This window comes from Falco cherrug, chromosome 8, assembly GCF_023634085.1.
Source record: "Falco cherrug isolate bFalChe1 chromosome 8, bFalChe1.pri, whole genome shotgun sequence".
In the NCBI taxonomy this organism is placed as follows: Eukaryota; Metazoa; Chordata; class Aves; order Falconiformes; family Falconidae; genus Falco; species Falco cherrug.
The window spans coordinates 55,243,805-55,255,417 of NC_073704.1; the positions used below are offsets into that span (position 1 = coordinate 55,243,805).

General features: G+C 61.9%; 3 protein-coding genes across 7 annotated transcripts; all 3 read right to left on the minus strand.

Moving 5' to 3' along the window:
* Positions 1-545: 545 nt before the first annotated feature.
* On the minus strand, positions 546-3,254 carry B4GALT7 (beta-1,4-galactosyltransferase 7). The gene is made up of 6 exons (XM_055719395.1): positions 3,139-3,254; positions 2,691-3,050; positions 1,835-2,060; positions 1,483-1,566; positions 1,192-1,296; positions 546-1,011 (listed from the first exon to the last, which is right to left on the minus strand). The coding sequence occupies exons 1-6, from the start codon at positions 3,183-3,185 to the stop codon at positions 856-858; spliced, it is 978 nt and encodes a 325-aa protein (XP_055575370.1). The 5' UTR covers positions 3,186-3,254; the 3' UTR covers positions 546-855.
* Positions 3,255-3,883: 629 nt separating this feature from the next.
* LMAN2 (lectin, mannose binding 2) lies at positions 3,884-7,562 on the minus strand. Its single transcript, XM_055719311.1, has 8 exons — positions 7,395-7,562; positions 7,193-7,311; positions 6,950-7,067; positions 6,570-6,649; positions 5,312-5,473; positions 4,984-5,098; positions 4,540-4,659; positions 3,884-4,389 (listed from the first exon to the last, which is right to left on the minus strand). Exons 1-8 carry the CDS (start codon positions 7,537-7,539, stop codon positions 4,229-4,231), a joined length of 1,020 nt encoding a protein of 339 aa, XP_055575286.1. The 5' UTR covers positions 7,540-7,562; the 3' UTR covers positions 3,884-4,228.
* A 351-nt stretch (positions 7,563-7,913) lies between these two features.
* On the minus strand, positions 7,914-11,173 carry LOC102049114 (ADP-ribosylation factor-like protein 3). Of its 5 annotated transcripts, none has more exons than XM_027802101.2 (6): positions 11,037-11,170; positions 10,539-10,706; positions 10,334-10,450; positions 10,115-10,165; positions 9,155-9,340; positions 7,914-9,057 (listed from the first exon to the last, which is right to left on the minus strand). In XM_027802101.2, exons 1-6 carry the CDS (start codon positions 11,052-11,054, stop codon positions 9,010-9,012), a joined length of 588 nt encoding a protein of 195 aa, XP_027657902.1. In that variant the 5' UTR covers positions 11,055-11,170; the 3' UTR covers positions 7,914-9,009. The 5 variants fall into 5 exon arrangements, with proteins under 5 accessions (XP_027657902.1, XP_005437043.1, XP_027657900.2 ...); XM_005436986.3 differs by having other exon boundaries at positions 10,539-10,682; positions 11,037-11,162; XM_027802099.2 differs by having other exon boundaries at positions 10,539-10,908; positions 11,037-11,156.
* Between the last annotated feature and the right edge of the window lie 440 nt (positions 11,174-11,613).

Sequence of the window (11,613 nt, forward strand, 5' to 3'; positions counted from 1 at the left end):
TGCACTTCTCCACACTATCACCCTGGCTCCAACAACACCGCGGTATGGCCAGTCCTTGCCAGATCACCTCATACAAGGCCAGAGCAGATCCCAGTTCCCCTCAGCACTTCTAGGGGAACATCAGGTTCTCCAACCCCCCCCAAAAAAGGCCGAGGCAGCACGTGCCATGGAAGGCAGCCAAGGGAGGGAGCAGCTCAGCCAGAACTCTACACCTTACTGCACAGAGAGAAGTCCTGGGCTACCTCAGCTGCTGACATCCAGCAGAGCTGCTGATGCTGGGGCTCGGGGCACAGCTCAACCACAACCACTTCCCGCAATGAGGCAACCACAGCACAGCCCTGGGGGTACCTGGCAGCTGAAACACAGGCACCATCTCACTCAGAGCCCGTTTCAGACTGGCTTGGCCTCCGAACCAGAGCAGCTCGCCAGTCCAGACAGAGCGTAGCCAGGACCAAGCCAGAAACGGGTGCACTGAAGTCAGTAAGGTGAAGGGAGCAGGATAAAGGAGTGGCACAGTGCAGCCCACAGAATTCACGACTCACAGGTGCCCTGATAGTTCTTTATTGTCCTCTGAGCTGAGTGGCAGCTCAGTCATGTCCAGCGCAGGAAAACTGCCTCCTGCACCTGCCCTGGGAGGCAGCACCAGCATCTGCAGCGACGCCACCAAGTCCCACTCTCAGCCTCTTCTGTTGGTCCCAGCAAAACCTGGTTCTTGGCCTTTTCTATTCCTCTGCATCTCACCAGAACTGCCATGCTCGTCCGCTGCAAAAATCCTGCCCGCTCCAAGCAGCCCGGTGGCAGCCCCAGTGTCTCAGCACAAGCACAGCGCACACGACTGGCACATGGGAGATGGGCTCAGCCAAATGTGCACCACGGGGTCTCACTTGTGTCACAGTCCAGCAAGATATTAAGGACGGTGCAAGGGGCTCCTGCCACACTCAGAGTTGTCTGTGACTCGATTCGGTACCTCACGTTGTTCAGACCTCCCTCCCGATCCACCTTAAACTGTTCCTGAGGAAAAGAAAGACCATGCAGCCCACGCTGGCTTCCAGCGGAGGGGGAAGCACCCACCCAGTGCGCGGGGAGGGAACGCAGAGGTGTCAGGGGAGGACAGAGGCAAGGACGGCTCAGAGCATGTGGTGATCACAACCTGAATCTCCTGTGGTTCCCTTGACCAGACAGAGGTCTCACCTGCTTCTGTGCAGCGATGCGCTTCTGGTCTCTCTTTCTCCAGGCTGGGTCGTGCAGGTGCTGGAAAGTCTCATATCCAGTTGTGATTCCAGAGGGACGGCGAACCTGGAAGGAGAGCAAAGCTTCTGTTAAAGCTACTGGAAAACTTGTTGCACCTGGTGCTGGAGTGGGGAGCACAGAAGGGCTGCCTTCCCCAGGTCCCAGCCTGGGCAGCTACAGCCCAGGACCAGGCAGGGAGACAAGGAGAAGGGCAATTCCAACCTAGGAGGCCATGGAGCATCCCTTCCTTACCTGGAGACCGGCTCCTTTGATACGTCGATAAAACTCATCGTCCTCCCGTCCCCAGCCCCAGAAGCGGTTGGACATGCCGTTGCACTGGAATGAGAGGGGCACCGTACCGGCTAAGGTCCGGTCCAACACAACTCCACACACCTCAGAGGAGCAGACCAGCATCACAAGCCCTGAGCACCAGCACAGCCTTCCCTCTCCCACCTCCCACCAGCTCCCACCACGGGCTCTGTCCCCAAACCATTTTGGTTCCTTTCCCCTCTTCCCAAGCACGGAGCACAAAATGTCCAACAAGTCACCAAGACGTCATAGCCCCTGTCCCAAACTGGCCAGGCCATCCCATCCACACGCTCACCATCTCATAGTGCTGCTTGGTGAGCAGCAGGATGCCACCCACATAGGTCTTATAGTGGTAGAGCGGGTGCAGCTCCGGAGACGCCACGTGGAAGGGCCCTGCCTCTGGGAAGCCATAGTCCAGCTGCTCATTGAGGGGCAGGAGATCGACGTCGTGCATTGCAATGTAGTCGGTGTCGTTGCCGCTTTCCAGAAAGCCCACATTGATCAGGGATGCCCTGTTAAACCTGCCGCGGGACCGAGGACTCAGCACCCCACGCAGCTGCCACCATCCCTTCACGTCCCTCCCCCGTGGTCCTCAGGGCTAAATGTTTGACCGGTCCCCAGGTAGGGACACACAGACATGGCATCCCCTGCCACCACAGCGCGGGGTGCCACAGCTGTCCATCCTGAACCTGCACCCCGGCTTCTCCCTACACAGGCAGCACACGCTGAGCTGGAGGGCGCCACGCAGGGGCTCGGCCGCTGCAGACCCCCAGGGGCTCCCAGCTCCCCGAGGCCGGCTGGGGACCCTGCAGTGCCTGCCGGGCTGCAGGCAGGTGCCGGACAGCGAGCAAGGGGGGAAGCGACAGCATTTCCAAACCCCCCATGGAATTTCTTTGGATTTCAGCGTCACCAGATGTTTGCTGCCACAGACCTGCAACACTGGGGACAAAGCTGAAATATGTGAGTTTTCTCGCTCAGGAAGAGAAGCGAAACACCACTTTGTCCTTCTGTAAGCGCTAGAATTGGGTAAATCCGGGGGGAGCATTGCGCCCCAGCCCTGACCCTCGGCTGCCCAGTGCTGACACCAGGAACCGGGTCTTGGGCACGGGCCCCCGGGTCCCCTCGCTTGCCGTGGCGAGGGGAGACGCTACCTGAAGTGGTCCACCTGGTTGAGGATGAAGATGCGATGGCGGATCCTCTTCTTGCTCAGGAAGCGGTGCATGTAGGGCACGAAGGCCAGCAGCTCCTCGAAGCGCTCGCGGAAGGGGACGAGCAGCGCCAGGCGGTGGGGACCCCACGACGGCTCGTCCTCCGGCGGCGGGGCGGGGGGGGGCTGGGGCGGGCAGGGCTGGCGGGGGGACCCCCGGCTCTGCCCCTCGCCGGGCAGCGGCCCCTCGCCCGAGCAGCTGAGCTGGAGCCAGAGCAGCGAGGCGAAGCCCAGGAGCAGCGCCAGGAAGAAGAGCGGGAAGACGGAGCCCCGGCCGGGCAGCAGGCCCAGCAGCGGCGGGGACCTGCGGCACAGCGCGGGGGTCAGCGGGGCGACACCGGCACCGGCACCCCCACCCCCACCCGCGCCGGGACCCCCCCCGCCCCGCTCACCCGCCGCCGCGCAGGCGGAGCGCGGCCCTGCGGCGGGCCGGGCCCATGGCCGCGCTCCGCCGGCCCCGCCGCCGCCGGGGACACGCTGGCTGCGCCCCGCCGCTGCCCCCCGCCCCGGAAACGGCCGGTCCGCCCCGCTGCCTTCCGCCGGGGGGAGGGGGCGGGCCGGGGGCGGGCCCGGCACACAATGCACGGCCGCGGCCCCCCGCCCCAGCTCCGCCGGCGGCCCCCGGACAGCCCTCCCGAACACCCCCCCCGCCGGGGGGGGGGGGGGGGGGGGGCGCAACACCCCACACACACACCGCCCGACAGCCCCCGCCAAGCTGCGACCTGCCCGGGGGCAACCCCCCCAGGTCTCTCAGACACACACCCCACCCCCCCTCCCGGGGCGCTCTACGCCCCCACCCCCTCCCGGTCTCTCAGCGCCCCCCTCCCGGGGCGTCCTACCTCCATCACCACCCCCCAGCTCTCTCAGCCCCCCTCCCGGGGCATCCTCAGCCCCCCACCACCACCCCCCTCCCGGGGCATCCTCAGCCCCCCACGCCCCCACCACCACCCCCCTCCCGGGGCATCCTCAGTCGCGCCCCCCCCCCCCCCAACCCCCCCCTCCCGGGGCATCCTCCGCAAACCCCCCAGCTCTCTCTCAGCCCCCGCCTCCTAGGGCGTCCCCCGCCCCAGCTCTCTCTCAGCCCCCCCTCCCGGGCCGTCCTAACCCCCCTCCCACAAACACAGCCAGAGCCGCAGGTGGTGTCAGTCCTTTAATGCCCCGCTCGCAGCCCCCTCCCGGTCACAGCCGCCGCTTCTCACCCCCCGCAGGTCCTGTCTGGCAGGGGGAGCGCTGGAAAAAGAGGGGAGCAACCTCCAGACACCTTTGCCACAGCCCGGGGGGGGGGGGGGGGGGTGGCCCAGGGGGCATCACCCACCGCAGTCCAACCTACCGGACACCAAGGACCGGGCAGGGGTTACAGCCAAACAGACAGATAAGAAAATACTTCTGATATTTCTCAGAAACAGCTTTTAGAAACCACAGTTTTTACAGCTCCCCATAGAAAAGATGGGTTTGGGCACAGGGCACAGCCCAGGTCTTCCACTAGTAGAAACGTTTGTTCCGCTCCTGGCGTTTCTGGAAGACCACAGCTCCCACCACGGCGCAGACAATGATGCCCAGCAGTGCGCAGAGCAGGAGCAGGAACACCTTCCAGCCTGTCAGAGGCCCACTTCGGAAATTCCCCGTTGGGTCATCCACATTGTCTGCAAGGAAAAGAACAGCTACAGAGACCAACCCAGCCTCAGTTCCTGCAGTCTCACAGGGTGTCTGACACCTTTCAGCGGGCCTTTAAGAGGGCAGCCCTGACATCCCAATTCTCCACACCAAAAGGTTTCCAAGGCCCAGAGACTCACCTTTGGGCGATTTAAGGAGGCTGACACTAGGCTCAATCTTGGTCCAGTCAACGGTCTCATCTTCTAGAGGGTGCTCTACCATGAGCTGGAATAGCTTCATCGAGATAATGTCGTGATTGTCTAGGAAACAACCATCAGCACCAAGCACCATCAGAAGCTCAGAGAGATGTCCAGGCACTCGGAGCACGTCTAGGACTGTGCTCTGCCAGGTCTAGGTCTCCCTCCCTCTCAAGCCACCCTCACACCCCAGGTATCAACCTGCAATTTGAGATGTTAGCTTTTCAGGTGCCTCCTTTCCCAGGCCACAGGTCCCTACCCAAGAGGGTTTCAAGAGCCTGGTGTACAATTTGGCAAAAGGAAGCCATCAAAGCCATCCAGTGCATCCACAGTGTTACAGTCCAGGCTCAAGCAGCATGTGTTCCTGTAAGCAAAGCCCCCTCTCACCAGACAAATCTCCAGTGCCAGCAGAAGCACCAAAGAAGTAGCCGGTTGGCAGCTGCACCCCTGCAATGTCAATGCAGTTCTTCCATTCGTTCTTGTCTTCCACATCAGTCATCACCTGCAAGACCAGGGGAGCGTCACGCCAGGAACCCATGCCACTACCTGCTCACCTGCAGCTCTTTTGGAGCCAGACATGCAGGAGGGGCAGGTGGTCAAGCCTGGAAAACCATCTCCAGGTCACCTACTGACTGATACAGCAACACCCACCCCTCAGCACTGCCCCATCTAACGTGCATGAGAGATCCTGCAGAAGGTGTCCACCATATCTCACCGTCAGGCGACCTCGGGAGTACCGAATTGCCAGGAAAGTGTCATGGTTCTGGTTCCGAAGGTCAGCGGTGCACCCCGCCAGCTCCGTCCAGCGCCCATCCTTACTGTGGTCGTACGTCAGGGAGCCATTATTAACCATTGCAGAGATATACGGGAACACATGCTGCAGTGAGGAAAGCGCTGTTGCTTTCAGGCTGCAGGCGCCTTTGAGCTGCAGACCAAGAGCCACCTTCCCCTGCCTGGTCAGAAATCTCAGCAAGAACAGTATCTCAGCAAGGCATGAAAACAGAGCCACATGCTTTGCTGCACGCTCAGGGATGGAGGGCAGAACAGCGAAATCGAAGCTCCTTTTCTACATAAAGCTGCTTCTAAACTGAGCAAGACCTTGCTCTGGCTAAAGCAGAGCAACCACTTCTGACCTTCTGTATCAATCCCCCTTCATAAGCCCAGGCAAGTAAGTGCAAGAACAGAGCACAAGACCCAGAACAGGAAGAAATCTCAATTAAGCCGGAAGAAAATTAACCCTATCCCAGACAAAACCACGACAGCAGCATAACCACACTCAGGGCTTTGTAGTCAGTAGATTATGTACACCAGGAGAGGCCAACTGGGAGGCAAGAATTCACCTCCCAGTCAGCATCAAGACAACAGGGAGATGGGTCATGTCCAGGTGCTTTATGACTTAAGCGTCAAGTTTCTCATGCAGTAGATCTCACTAGAAGTTTGCTGACTGTGCCATAATGAGATCCACAAACACAGAGGAGGACAGAAGAAAACGACCACCAGCCCCCATGGGACTGATCTGTATTTTGGCCACAGGGAATTCTGGAACAAAAAGCCAGCCCAGGAGTTTCTCTTCTAGAGACCCCCAGATTGCAAAGATAATAAGGCCAGAAACAACATGGGAAGAGCAACCAAAACACAGAGAAGCTCAGGAAATGACACTCAGGATGCATATACTCTTAGGCTGATTCCTCTAACTTTACTTCATAGATGGTGCACACTTTACACCAGGCCTGTGCCACCCTCTTAAGCAGCAGGGAAGAGGCCCGGGAAACATCTGCGTAGTCAGCAACAGCAGAAGATGGAGCACGGACATTCTATCTCCATTAATGCACATACAAACTCTTCCCTTTACCACCTCCAACGACAGGAAGAGCAGTGCACTCCCATGTAAAGAGAGACTTTTCCTTGGTTTGAGTGTGAAGCCGTGAAGAAACACCCTTCTCGGCACCGAATGAGCTCCCTGAACTACTCACCTCTGCTGCTTCATCATTGGGATATGTATCCAGGAAAATAGCCAGTCCATGAAAATTGTCCTTGCTGCCAAAGACAGGACCTGGAACAGGGCAGAACATTGGAAACAGAAGGTTCTCTGACAGAATTTGTGCTCAGAGACTTCTATTGAAAAGAGCTGTAAGAGACGTTTATTGCCAGGCAGATGACTGAGGGACACCTGTTCCCTGGGATGAACAAGCAGGACACACCACCCCAATCCAGTGAAACCAGCAGAGGCAAGCTCAAACGCCCTCCCTGGCGAGAAACCAGGACAGGGGCAACTCCCTGGGCTGCCCCAGGGCACCTGTGAGCGCTGACAAGGCCTCAGCCCGGCCAGGCGGCCCCTGGCTGCGCACCGTACCTGGCACCAGGCGCTCCTGCGTGTACCATAGCGCCAGGCCGTCCCCGTGCAGGTTCTTCTTGCCGGCTCCGTGGATCTTGAAGTGGACGTGGAGCTCCCAGTCCTTGAGGAAGCAGGGCTGTGTGGAGAGACGGCCCAGCAGCGTCAGGGCAAGAGCCGAGAGAGGCACTGGGGCCACCCCGGGCCCCCGGCGGTCTCCCCCCGTGCCCCCGCCGCTCCGCTGGCCTCTGCCCAGGCTCTCACCACGCGGTTCCAGATGGAGCCCTCGCGGCTGCGCTCGTCGGGCGTCAGGCGGACGTACTGGCTGGTGACCATGGTGCTGCCCTGGAAGTCCCACAGCGGCATCGCGGCGGAGCCCGCGCCTGAGAAGGGGCAGGGAGAGCGCGGTTCAACCCCGGCCGCTGCAGGACGGCCGGCCCGCCCGCCCGGCCGGCCCCGCGCTTACCCTGATACGGCTTCATCAGCGAGTGCTCCCGTTTCAGATGTTCACTGTTGCCATCTGTGAGCTCGGCGGGGGCCGGGCGCGGCCCGGCCACCGCCAACAGCAGCAGCGCCGCGGCCACCAGCAGCCCGCCCGCACCCGCCGCCATCCTCCGCTTCCGCCTTCCGGCGCACCGCCCCCGCCCCTGGCCCCGCCCAGGAACGGCCGCCCGCAGCGCCAATCAGAAACCCCCACACCTCCGCGTTCCCGCCTCCGCGAGCGCTCGTCAACCCTGCCCGCCTATGGCAGGGGAGGGGGCGGGGCCGGGGCGGTGCGCATCTCCCGCCGTGCTTTGAGCGGGCGGGTGGGAGGGAGGAGGTGCGGCAGAGCGCCTCCCGGCATGCTGCGTGCCGCGCGCCTGCGCAGTGCACGCCGGGAGCTGTAGTCCGCTTTCCCGCCCCGTGCCGGTCACGTGCGCGACGCGGCGGCGTCCACGGGACACGTGACCCGCGTCGGCAGCCCGTCGCCATGGCAACGCTACGCAAGATGGCGCCAGGCGCTGGGGTCGGGGCACGGCCGCGGTCCCCGCAGGCCTCGCCGGGCCGCAGCGCGGCGAGACAGAGGGCAGCGCCGTCCCAGCGCCGCGGGAAGGACTGGCCGAGGCAGCGTGGAGGTCATGGGCGGCTTTATTGTGGGCCGCAGGGCTGCCTGTCTGCGGGCAGTGCGGCCTACGGGCAGGCAGGGCTGCGGCTTGGGGCCTGGCCCAGCAGAAGGTCCCCCGCCCCGCTCTGGCTTGTCTCCCACCCATCCCCAGCGGCGCGGGCACCTGGCACTGCAGTTGTGATGGCCAGGGAGCTGCATCTTCCAGCCCTCGGAAGGGCCGTCTTCAGCAGGGCAATAGGAGCGCCAGCCCCGGTGCATGTGGGCCACACACTTCCCAGCAGCTCTTGCAGATCAGCCCCTCTCAGAGGCATGTGCATGTGGCTGCAGCCAGGGCTGGCACCAGGCAGTGAAACCCCTTGATTGGCGACTGCCCAGCTGGGTCCTCTCTGTGTCTTTGTGCTTGTTCGGGTCCTGTGCACGCGTGGGAGCTCCTCTGGCCAGCGGAAGATGCTGAGCTGAGGCTTTCCTGAGCCATCTGCCATGACTGGGGCAGCACCAGTCACATCATACATGAGCGAAGGGGAACACACACCATTCAGTGGGCTGTATGTGCCATGTCTGAGGGTGTAGCTGGTGCTTGTGGTGGGGAGCTCAGCGTGCCCTGGGCAGTGTGTTTGTTGCAGCAGCCTCTGCAGGGTGTATCAGCATGGATGAGTCCCGTGCGGGGTGGATGGATGAGTCCCAAGCAGGTTCTCATTTTGGAGATGTGCAAGCCCTAGACACAGTGGGACATGTGCTTCCCTCCAACAATACCGGGACTGCAGGAGGGTCAGGGGGTGTGAGGAGCCCATGGAAGCCCAGGAGGCAGGGAGAGGGGAAGCTGTCTGATTAGCGAAAGACTGGGTGGGAAGCCCACCTGAGCATGGCAGTCTGAGTCTCAAGGCCTAGCCGAGCCTTTTGGGGGAGTCTAGGGACCAGGGGGGTTGGCCATGGCTCAGGGACCTGCAGCTCAGTCCTGTCTGGCACTTTGCAGCTCTCACTTCTTCCTGTTCATGATCTGGCTGGAAATCCAGTTCATCCCATCCTGGAGGGAAAGGAGATACGTGAGCATAGCCCCAAGAACATGACAGATCCCTAGCTCCTCTCCCACCTCTGCAGAGCCTGCAGGCCCCCATCTCTACCTGCACTCCTTCCCCAGACAAGGCTGAGCAGGCCTGGATCTGCCATTCCCGGTCCCGGTAGGTGTGGAGGCTCAGCCCTTCTGCGATTTCAGCTGCAGGTGCTGCAGTCACTAGGTCCTGCTTGTTGGCAAACACCAGCAGCGGGACCCCCATGAGGGACTCATCCTCGGTGAGCTCTGCCAGCTCCTGCCAAGAGAAAGCCATCTCCCAGTGCTGCTGCTCACTGCTGCGCTCCTCCATCAAGCTGCTGGGCCACTTGCCTGAGCTGACCGGGGCAGGCTGGTGCACCTCTGTCCCCCAAAGCACCTCACTTTCCTCTCTCTGGTGCTCTTACTGTAGCCAAAGCGGCTGTGAGGTCTCAACATCCTGAGACACAGACATGCACCCCTGAAGCTACATGTGCCCTGAAGAGAGCCTGGGAGCCACACGCAGGACTACCTGAGGGCTGAAGTGCTCCCAGCACTGAAAGCCTTGGGCAAAGGGCAGCTACGGGAGGCTGCTGCTAGCCCTGTGCTGTCTGGCGCACCCACACCGCCGTCTGGTGCCGGTACAGCTGCCGAGACTGGCACTCGGAGTCTCACTTTCCCCTCTTCAGCTTCATTCCTAGGGTTTATAACTCTGATTTCACTACTTGCAAACCTTAGCTTGGTCATATTGCAAACCTGGTGCTGACGAGGTGGCAGGAGGGCTGGCTGCTGAGGGGTCGCTCTCACCAGGACAGTCGCCCCTGTGCTGGGTACCCCTGGTGCTTGGCACCCGGCTTGGGGAGAGCTGCTGGGCACTGATTGCTATAGAGGGGGGTGACTCTGCGTGCCAAGACTCTGATCATGAGCCCTTCCCACATAGCTCCGGGGACAGCTTGGCCTCCACAGCAGCATTGCTCCCTATCCTCAAAGAACTGGTGCCAGATGGACCCAAGCCCCAGGACCCCACAGCCACCCTCCACTGGCCCCCTCATACCTGCCCTGTCTCCTCAAAACGCTTCTGGTCTGCGCTGTCAATGACATAAATCTGCCATGGGGACAAAAGGGACAGTCAGCAGCTCCTCCTCGCCTGGCTGCACAGCCCCCTGCCTTCTGCAGGGGCCGCATGCGTCCGCTGGGGTACAGGGCCCCGCACAAAGAGCACAGCTTTCCGCACATGGGGCTGAGGGGGGCTGGGGGCAGCTGCCCCACTCACCAGCAGATCTGTGCTGCCCAGATACTTCCTCCAGTATGGGCGGATGGAGCGTTGCCCCCCAATGTCCCAGACGTTTAGCTTGAAGCCATGTGAATGAACGCTCTTTATATTGAAGCCCTGTGCAGGGACACAAACACCAGCATCACCCAAGGGAAGGGTAGGACCTGCCGCCCTCCCACTGCCCGTGGCCCCCAGCAGCACCTACCTGGGTGGGCGTGATGGTGCTGACCTCCTCAGACGCCAGGCGTTTCAGCAGCGTGGTCTTCCCCGCATTGTCCAGCCCCAACAGGACGATGCGGAGCTCCTGCTCCGGGGAACCCTTCAACTTCTGGATGACGGAGAGCAGCCCCTGGGGGTGCGGGGTGCTGGGGTGCTGCCGAGCACCATCGTTTTGGGGAGGAGAGCTGGGTGCACTGTCGGCCATGGGTACCCTGTGCCTATGGCCTGAGCGAGCGCCAGGGCTTGGTTCCCAAGGTGTCCAGGGTCGGGGTGACCCACGGCCGATCCGCCCAGCCCCAATCTCCGCCCCAGGTGTGCTGTCCCTGCCCTGGGAGCCCTGCCAGCTCCTGGGCGCTCTGTGGGGACATGCCCAGGGTAAAGCCCTGGTCCTGCTCTGCCAGCCCGCCCAGCACCACAGCTTGGGAGCTGGTGCTGGCACACCACCCATCCTGGCACAGGCAAAATGTCACCAGACCCCACTTACCTTCTGCACATCACCCATGGTCTGGGGAGTCACTCCAGCCTGCGGCACACCTGGGGAGCTGCCAGGGGCTTGTCCCCGGGGCCTGCCGGCGGCTGCGTGACTGGCACACTCCCCATCCCCGGGGGAGGAAGAGGATTACGGGCTCCAGAATTAGCTGCTGTTTCTCCATTTACCCACAGCATTAAATAATGCCCTCGGCAAATCCCCCAGCCAGCTGTCACCCCACTGTCACCCCGCCATCGCCTACCCCCAGGATAAACCGGGTTCCACCTGGCTGGGGCACTGGGGCACAGGGCATCGCTCTCCCCATGGGGCCAGGATCCGGCCCGGGGATGGCAGTACTGCAGGAGGTTGCGGTACCCGAGCACCACTGGCATCATGGCAGGCACAGCGTGGCAGTGGGCTGGAGCCCTGCAGCCAGCGTGTGATCCCGGGAGAGGCACTGCAGCCTCCAAAGGGGGACGCTGCACGCTGCCCAGGCAGTGGAGGCAGGCCAAGGCATGGCTGTGTCCTGGTGTACAGGGCTGACACAGCCTCCGGAGCAAGAGGTCATGCCTCTGCACATCCCCACATCCCG

What these genes read in the sequence shown, in the direction of transcription:
- B4GALT7 (XM_055719395.1), bottom strand. Translation starts at nt 3,185, where the DNA reads ATGGGCCCGGCCCGCCGCAGGGCCGCGCTCCGCCTGCGCGGCGGCGG. An exon ending in AACCAGGTGGACCACTTCAG is followed by an intron (nt 2,061 to 2,690) that starts GTAGCGTCTCCC and finishes GTCCCGCGGCAG; the next exon opens with GTTTAACAGGGCATCCCTGA. An exon ending in CCAAGCAGCACTATGAGATG is followed by an intron (nt 1,567 to 1,834) that starts GTGAGCGTGTGG and finishes CTCTCATTCCAG; the next exon opens with TGCAACGGCATGTCCAACCG.
- LOC102049114 (XM_005436985.3), bottom strand. Translation starts at nt 11,000, where the DNA reads ATGGGTGGTGTGCCAGCACCAGCTCCCAAGCTGTGGTGCTGGGCGGGC. An exon ending in GTTTTGAGGAGACAGGGCAG is followed by an intron (nt 9,341 to 10,114) that starts GTATGAGGGGGC and finishes TTCTCTTGGCAG; the next exon opens with GAGCTGGCAGAGCTCACCGA. An exon ending in TGTCTGGGGAAGGAGTGCAG is followed by an intron (nt 9,058 to 9,154) that starts GTAGAGATGGGG and finishes CTTTCCCTCCAG; the next exon opens with GATGGGATGAACTGGATTTC.
- LMAN2 (XM_055719311.1), bottom strand. Translation starts at nt 7,539, where the DNA reads ATGGCGGCGGGTGCGGGCGGGCTGCTGGTGGCCGCGGCGCTGCTGCTG. An exon ending in GCAGGAGCGCCTGGTGCCAG is followed by an intron (nt 6,650 to 6,949) that starts GTACGGTGCGCA and finishes GCCCTGTTCCAG; the next exon opens with GTCCTGTCTTTGGCAGCAAG. An exon ending in ACTCCCGAGGTCGCCTGACG is followed by an intron (nt 5,099 to 5,311) that starts GTGAGATATGGT and finishes CTGGTCTTGCAG; the next exon opens with GTGATGACTGATGTGGAAGA.